The following is an 8,762-nucleotide window of genomic DNA, read 5'->3' as shown; positions in this document are numbered from 1 at the left end:
GTAGATTAAAAAAAAATGAAACATCAGTTCATTCACAGTTAAAAAAATATCTTAAAAACAGTCAATAGGTAGTTAAACAATAAAAGAATTCTCAAAGGCAACCTTTTTTAACGTGCCTTGCACCCTTCAACATTTCCTTCTATATATATTTGCCACCTTTTCATAGGAATTGCACAAACTTCTTCTTTTGTTTCAATTAAAAAAGATAAAAAAAAAAAAAAAAACTATTACTGATCATAGAAGATTAATTTTCATCTATAAATCAGGGTAACAATGTAGCAATTGACTCATATGATTTTGATCATTGCCGTCTAACAGAAAATTAGGGTAAGAATAAGAAGAAGAAGATGGTGCCTCCATAACTTGTGGTGCAAACAACTTGTCATCAACACTCCACTCATCACAAAATTGATCTTCATTGTTGTTGTTGTTGATGGAATTTTGGCCTTGATGATCATTTGTAGCCAAACTTGTTGAAATGGTAGTAGGGCTATCAAGTTGTGGGAGTTCATGAATTAGTAGTTGATTATTGTCATAACCAATATTATTTTGGCTTGAGATTTGATGATTTAAAGGGAATTGATGATTGAAATTTGATGTTTGGTTGAGAGGATTAATATTAGTAATATAATAACTTGGCATTTGTGAAAGGGATGGAGGTGGTCTAGTTGAATAACTTGTGTTGGTTCCTCTCATATAATAATTGTTGTTTGATGGACTTGGCTTCTTGAATGCCCTACATACTACCCATCCTTCTTCCTGTCAATTCACAACAAATTACCAAACTTGTTAGTAAATTATACATAATTGAGTAATAATCTTATTCACTCTTATTAATTAGAGTTTTCAATTAACTTCCGAACTAAATCTTGATCGTTATAAACAAAAGAGGTATTCAGTGACAATAAATTATTCTTTTCGCTACTAATCCATTTATCCTTTGTTTCATTTTGTGTAACATTCATCTATAATACCAATAAGAATAATGCTATTCTATATAAATGCAAAAATAATTACTTAGTGACAACTTTATAGGTATAAAATGTAATTTCATGTTTAAATTTTAACGTACCATAAGTTTCAAATTATTATTTTTTCAAACTACATAATCAAACCCCTCCTTTATATTTTCCACAGGAAACGAAGTACATAAAGAACAAACAAACAAGGATTGTCTTTTCAATAAATATGTTCTCCAAAACTTTTTCCCAACATCAAAAGTAACCCTAAAAAGGAACAAGAAAAACTTGTTTCTTTTTTAGTACTTTGCCATGCCAATTAATACACTTTATAATAAAAGTCCAACAGTCAAAAAGAAACAAACTTATTCAAATAAATAAAAGACACAGAAAGCATTTCATGCGCGACACAATATTAATTACTACTTCTAACTGGCGAAGGTGTTCGACTGAACACAAAATTTTAAAATTTAAAGTTAAGATTTTTAAAATTTGTGATTTAAAAATTTATGTCTCTATAAAGCATAAAATAGAATAATAAAGTGTTATATGTATAAGATCACAATGAAGTATATATATTCTACCTAGAAATATATATATATACTCCCTCTATTCCAATTAAATAACTAACTTTTCTTTTTTAATCCATTTTTTAAAAAAAATGACACATTACTATATTCAGTAATTGTTTAACTTCTAAATGCTCGATTTAATCTTAATGAAATATTTTTATAGTCGCACAAATTAACATATTTTAGATGATAAATTTCAAAACTTTCTTAAACTTTGATACGTATCGATTCAAACTACATCATATTGAAACAGAGAGATATTAGGTAACCTGAGGAGGTCCATGTTGAGAAGTTTGGAGACGATATTCATGCATGATCCAATCACTTTTCCTTCCATTAGGAGCTCTTCCTCTATAGAAAACAAGTGTTTTTCTCATCCCTATTATTTTCTCCTTTGATAACACTGCTTTATCTCTTCCTGTTGCCTTCCAGAATCCGGCCCCCGTCGCGCGATTCGTTCGAGTTCCTGTTGGATATTTCCTGTCCTTGTGGCTGAAAAAATACCATTCACTTTCTTCTTCATATCCCAGTTTACACCTATCTGTGCATGCATGTCAATAAGCTCATGTCAATAACCTAGCTCATCACTAATATATACTACAGGTTTTGTCCGTCACAATTTATATGATTCACTCTTCTTTTTAGTCTGTCCCAAGAAAATGATATATGTACAGTTATATAAACATCTAGGACATATATATTTAGACCATAAATTTCAAAGTTTTTTCCTTTCTGAAACTCTATTCCCAATAAAATTATATCACATAAATTAGAACGTATGAAGTACTAAGTAATGAATGATGATAATCTAGTAGTATCGATAGAAATCATGTTTTATAGTATGACAAGTATGGTAACAATTTTCATTGTTTCTGGGGCTTTGCCTGATCTTTGTGTGAATGATGTTTTCTTTCGTTTTAATTTGTTTGTCTGACTTTGATCTGGCATGAACTTTAAGAAAGAGATTTTTTTTTTAATGGTACAGACTTGAACCAAAGATATGTTTAACATATCAAAATACTCTTTAATCATGTGATCTTAAACATGTCAAGTAGAAAGTCAGAATTAAAGAGTCACCAGAAAAAGGTATGAGACACTTGTTTTAAAACAAAATGAAAAGAAAGTAATACAAACAAATTAAAACAGAAGGTGGAAATTACAAGAAGATTAAAGAGATGAAAAGAATGAATGTACCTTGGATGTCCCATGGCTCCATTCTATAAAGATCAATATCAGTGATGACATCAAGATCAATCTTGAGTGAATTAATCTTTCTCTTGAGGTAGTATCCAACAAGTTCTTCCTCTGTTGGATGAAATCTAAATCCTGGAGGAACACATGACTCTATTTCCATCTTGATCAATCTAACAAATTTTATTTTTTGAGAACAAAAAAAAAAGTTATATATATATACTATTGGAAGATATTTTTTTGCACCTTTTTGTTAAGTAAATATGAAAAGGAAACTTTTAATATATATTTATAAGAGTGTGAATATTACACTTCTCTTATCTTGCAAGATTTGTAATGATTCTACTCATTAATTGACATCCATTCGTGAGCAAATTAAAAGTCATCATTACCTCATTCTTTTTGTTTTTTTTCTTTGGGGTGGTGGGGTCAAGGTCCTCCAATTTAAAAATATTTTTTCAAGATTTATTTTCCTTCTTTTTATTTTTTTGATTTTTGGAAATTTGAAAATGGGAAATCATAATTAATTGGTTCCTACCAAACAAGAAAATATGAAAAATGATGATGAATAAGCCTGCAATGACCTTAATTAGTTGCATGCTATTCATGGTAGTAACATTTAGGCAATTTCTATGATGAAAAGGAAAATAAAAAAGTAGACGAAAACATTGACTTCATTTTTGTTTGTAAAAAAAAAAGTATATATTATAATTAAGTTGAAATGATTTCTTTGAGTGCATTCCACTCAAAAACACATGATCCCTTAAAGAAAAAACCCTTTTCACACACTACCATATACACATTTTTCACTTCATGACCAATGAATTATGACATTCAAGAAAATGATAGAATTGCCTTTTTTTTTTCTTTTTATATTTTCTCAACCAATCAAGTGCTAAAGGAGGTCCATAATCTTACAATGTAATTATTAATACCTACAAAAAATAGCATAGAATTACACAGAGGAAATAAAAGTAAGTAAACATGCAACCATTGACAATATGATCTTCTAGTTACAACTTAAGAATGTAGAAAATAACTAATAAAACCTTAAGATCGAAATGTACAAATTATAAGTGACTTCATCTGCATGGAAACACCACAAAACTTACTAAGTTTAAGTACCACATAAAAAATATGCAAAGATAGAGAGACCCTTTACCCTTATTCAAGCTCGAAACAAGAGACGAGCAAGATTGAGAGAAGAAAGGAGTTGTAGATGAAGAGAAGAGAGACTTAAAGAATGAGAGAAATAAAGTGTTAGTTGAAATGTTGTTGGTGAGGGGATAAATATTTTTACTTATATATAGAAAAGAGAAAAACTTGTTTAGCTAGTTAGTAAAAGAGTAGTGTGTGTGATAAGGAGGTACACAAAAGAAAAAGAATTACTTTAATATTCTATGAATATGACACAATGAGTTTTCAAGTTTTTTTTTTAATAATATAAAGTTTTTTTAATAAAATTTAATGTTTGCATCTTTATATGAATATTTTTTTTATATATTTTTGTATAGATAAAAGAAGAAAAATGCAATCTAAGGGTTAATTGATGATTACGCGTGGGGTTGGCATATTGTTTGGACGGCGTGACAACGAATTTACACGCCACCTTCCTCCTCTTCTTCCCCCGCCGTTATATTATGCTCTAAGATTTTCTCATTCTATAATTCTCAACCAACTTGTTAATTGAAAGTAACTTTTGTATCCTCATACCATAAATAAGGGTCTTTTGGGGGATATTTTAAAATTAAATTTATATTTGTTTAATGTTTTTTTTTTGTGTGATAAATTTATATGTTTAATTGTGACACGAATAGGTTAATAGTGAAAAAGATTGAGCCAGAAACATTTTCAGTTAGTGACTTAAAATTTTTAGGCTAAACGAAATCTGAAGGAGATAAGGTCTAGAACCGTCAGAATAAGGATGAGGTGATATGTCTAGCCTTGGTATATATATTCTAGTAACTAAGATATTAAGAAACATGTAGAGCTTTACATAATCGAATCCAAGTAGTAGAACTCCCAAAATCAAACTTGGCATTAAGGGGATGGTTTTGGATGTCAATGGAAGAAGCTATGCTGTAAAAAAGGGTTTTTCAATGGTTTATGAGTCTCCGAAGTTTGTACAATTATCGATAGCGGGCAGTAGGCCACTGTAGTGGGCATGTGCTGGGCTATAGCGAGTCGGATTATTATAGCGGAGTAAGTTAGGATTTTATGCCGAAAAAGTCTCAAACCTTCCTTTTTTTTTGCATCATTGACCTTGAGATTGAGAGGGTACCACGACTTTTAAATTTTAAGGGCTTTTATCTCCGTAATATTTTTGTTAAGGTTGAGTTTATTCAAATTCGATCTTTTATCCATTGAAAGTGTGATTTAGTTGCTTTTTCCCCATAAATTGATTTCCATAATTAGTCCAGATGGTTAAATTTGAATTGGTAGTTGTTCTACCGCTGGAGCATAAGTGTGGGTGTCACGACAATTTGGATAGTAACAAAGTTGTATCAGAGCTCTATGTTCGTTGATCATGCCGTACCAAATAAGTCAATTTCTTTCTTCGTGCTATAATTTGATTCAAATTACTATAACCATAGTCGCAAATGGTTGATACTAGACTCAATGGTGTAAGGGTGCAAGGGCAATAGCTCTAGCAGACTCAACAACGAAAGGGCGTGGAAAGGTTGAGGTAGATGCACAGGTAAGGGCAAGGGCAAGGGAAGAGGAATGGAAACACCCACCAGAGGTAGAGTTTAGGAAGAAAATTCACCACGGAAGGGACCCCACCCCCAAGCCAAGATCATGTGACAGAAGAGATTGAGGAGGATGTTAAGCCAGATGTGTGAATACATACTCGGGGTTGTAGGTTGACAGGTATTAGAGACACTCCCACTGTGCGGGCTACTTAGGTTCCACTTACTCGTCTTATAACTATTGCGGTCTGTAAGATGGTAGGAGACTCAAACACTAGTGCATTCTTCCATCCATTACTTGGCTAAGTGATGATTGTCACTAACATGATATTATGGCCAAGTTTTGAAGTTAAAGCTTGCAGTGTTTCACGGCTTTGAAAGTAAGAATGCCTTTGAATTCATTTTGTGGTATGTCAATTATCAGTCTTGCCTTGACTAACTTGGACATAGTTTAATGCATTATTATTGGAGAAATATGTGTCTCTTACTTTGAGAGGTCGAAAGAAGGATGAGTTCATGATTCTTGAGCAGGGAAACATAATTATGGCTACTTATGAAACTAAGTTTCATGCCTTGTCAATTTATGCTACGAAGGATGAGATGCTTCACTTGTTCATCAAGTAAGGAGTTTTGAACTGTATATTTTATCTACGCATATAGCCTCTCAAGCAAGAACTTCAACGATGTGACTATAATTTTGTGAAGAGGGTTTCCAAAATATCAAGAACCTTTTGAACAACAACTATCCTTACATTATCAGTGAAAGCTAAGGACTTCATTATTTTTCGTGATGCTTCACAGTTGGGTATGAGTGCTATGTTGATGCAGAAAAGAATTTTATAGCTTATAATTTCAAACAATTGAAGGTCCATGAGAGGAGAAACCTCATCCAAGATCTAGAGTTGGAAGCAATAATGTTTACTTTTGAGAGATGTGGCGGCATTATCTTTATGGAGTGAAGACTGCAGTGTTCACTGATTATCAAAGCTTGCAACATGTGTGCACTTAGAAGGATCTGAATCTCATACTGAGGAGATGGACGAAATTTTCAAATTATGATGTGATCATTTAATATCATCTAGGAAAGATCAATGTGTTAGCAGATGCTGCAGACACGTAATTTTTTACCGAATCTAAGTTTTATACCGTTTTTAGAGATTAAATATTTTTTTTATAAATATTTTGAGTTTTATCTTATTTTATTAAGTTTATTTTTAAAAGATATGAAAATCACAAAAATAGAATCACACTTTAAGGTATATTTTTATTTATTCATTCAAGGTTTTAATAAATTAGTAATTTTTATTTAATCTAGCTATTTAATTTTTCTTAATTAATATTATTATTATTATATAACAAAAAAATAATTACAAAAAAATAATTAAAAGAAATTAACCTACCCATTATCCCACCCCCACTTCACCATTTCTCTCCACTCACCCCATACCCCACACCCCACTCCACTAATCCAACTCTTCCATACACATGTACACACATTTTACATAAATATATATACATTAATAATGGGAGGGAGGAAGAAGAAAAAAAAAGTGGTACAAAGAAAAAAATCAGCAAAAGGGAGGAATCAAAATAGAAAAATAATCAGCAAAAGAGAGGTAAAGGAGAAAAAAAACTTTTCACCTTGTTTTTTCCTAAAGAACACATGCACAAAAAAAAAACAACTCAAAAATAGTGGAATTCGAGGCTTCAAATTTGTGGCCCTTATCGATGTATTTTCTTTGTGAATTAATTTTCACAAAAGGTAACAGTTGATCTTTATTACATTATTTGGTTTCAAAATCATGCAAGATATGATTTCAATGATACAAAGTGTTTTAAATTTATGCATGTTTAATTTTTACATTATGATATGAAATAGATTGAGATTTATATTATTATTTAGAGTAAAATTTATATAACATGTATTTATTCTTGTTTGCTCTAAAGTTTCCTTTTATCTTGTTCTTTATTAAAATTCGAAGCTTAATATTCTTCAGTATGCAGTTAGTAATAATTAGATAAAATTTAGTTCTTATTTGTTAAGTTACTTTTTCACTTTGTATATTTAATAAAACTATAGTTATTTATTTTTAAAAAAGAGAAGAACAAAAATAAAGATAAAATAAATCAAACCTACACTATCTTTACATTTCTTTTAATGCGAAACTTTTTTTTTTAAAAAAAATCAATTAATTTATTCATGTTGAAAGAATGAAAAATAAAAATTTAAATAAAAGGAAAAGACGTAAAAGAAATTCATAAAACATTAAAGTACTAAAACAAGAAGGAGAAAATATAAAAGAAAAATAAGGTAAAGTATAAGAAGAAAGAGAAACAAAATGAAAAAAATGAAAAACAATATTAAAGTGACCCAAAACGTACAAAAATAAATAAAATTGATTTTAATTACTAGGTTCATTTCATTTTAATGACTAAAATAAGAAAAAGTAAAAAAATTATGTGAAAAGGTGTATTATTTTAATTTATTTTTATCTTATGTTCTCATTAATATATTGTTCATTTTCTTTTAGAAAAATAAAACTAAGATAATCTATAATTTAGCCTTATGATAATGATAATAATAATAAAATATTAAAATCCAAAAAATATTAAACTACTTTTAGTCTTTAAATACAAACAAATAAACAATTTGTGGTGAGGTTGGAAAGAGCTGCTACCAATAAACTACATGCTAATAAAATATGACAATTTCACAAAGTAATTTAAAATAATAAAAAAAAAGCAAGCGGGACATAAGTAAATTGTTAGGTAATAAACATAATATATTCAAAATTAAGTCAAGTCATATAAAAGTCAATAAAGCGACCGTGCTAGAACCACGAGATCGAGGGGTGCCTAATACCTTCCTTTCGGTCAAAAGAATTCCTTACCCGAATTTCTGGTTCGCAGACCAAACAAAGAGTCATTTCCTTTTGATTAGGAATCAAACAAAAAAGGTGACTTGGAACACCTTAACTCATTTCCAAGTGGAGACTCTGAAAAAATTAAAATAATCCCATAATTAATAACGTCACTTAAATTGGAAAAACCCTTACGGCGCTGCGCGTGACAGATGCATTGAGCCAAAAAAAAATAGTTTGCACAACAATTTGACTTACTTGGGGGTGTCTAAGCGACCCTTGGTCAGAGAGATTTAGGCTTTGGATCGTCTAAGTTCACGTGGTTTGACCTCTCTAAAAAAGGTGGGGTAGGGTGGGGTAATATCTATATTGAGGTTAAGCCCACATTTAAGGAGGAAATCAAGGCTAATCAGTTTCAGGATGAGGACTTGAATAAGCTTAGAAATAAGATAGTGTTTGGAGAGACCCAAGATACTAATCTCGATGCAA

The 8,762-nt window shown here is 30.4% G+C and overlaps 1 protein-coding gene across 2 annotated transcripts; it reads right to left on the bottom strand.

The window, feature by feature from the left end:
* Window positions 1-5: 5 nt before the first annotated feature.
* Window positions 6-4,002, bottom strand: LOC101245609 (NAC domain-containing protein 30). Of its 2 annotated transcripts, XM_004250350.5 has the most exons (4): window positions 3,885-4,002; window positions 2,726-2,895; window positions 1,801-2,072; window positions 6-759 (listed from the first exon to the last, which is right to left on the bottom strand). In XM_004250350.5, the coding sequence occupies exons 2-4, from the start codon at window positions 2,883-2,885 to the stop codon at window positions 256-258; spliced, it is 936 nt and encodes a 311-aa protein (XP_004250398.1). In that variant the 5' UTR covers window positions 2,886-2,895; window positions 3,885-4,002; the 3' UTR covers window positions 6-255. The 2 variants fall into 2 exon arrangements, with proteins under 2 accessions (XP_004250398.1, XP_019066418.1); XM_019210873.3 differs by having other exon boundaries at window positions 2,726-4,000.
* Between the last annotated feature and the right edge of the window lie 4,760 nt (window positions 4,003-8,762).

The sequence above is a fragment of the Solanum lycopersicum genome, chromosome 11 (genome assembly GCF_036512215.1).
Source record: "Solanum lycopersicum chromosome 11, SLM_r2.1".
NCBI lineage: Eukaryota > Viridiplantae > Streptophyta > Magnoliopsida > Solanales > Solanaceae > Solanum > Solanum lycopersicum.
The sequence above is the reverse complement of the archived record's forward strand: the minus strand, read 5'-3'. Positions and strand labels throughout refer to the sequence as shown.

What these genes read in the sequence shown, in the direction of transcription:
- LOC101245609 (XM_004250350.5), bottom strand. Translation starts at nt 2,885, where the DNA reads ATGGAAATAGAGTCATGTGTTCCTCCAGGATTTAGATTTCATCCAACA. An exon ending in GGAGCCATGGGACATCCAAG is followed by an intron (nt 2,073 to 2,725) that starts GTACATTCATTC and finishes ATGCATGCACAG; the next exon opens with ATAGGTGTAAACTGGGATAT. An exon ending in CTCAACATGGACCTCCTCAG is followed by an intron (nt 760 to 1,800) that starts GTTACCTAATAT and finishes GTGAATTGACAG; the next exon opens with GAAGAAGGATGGGTAGTATG.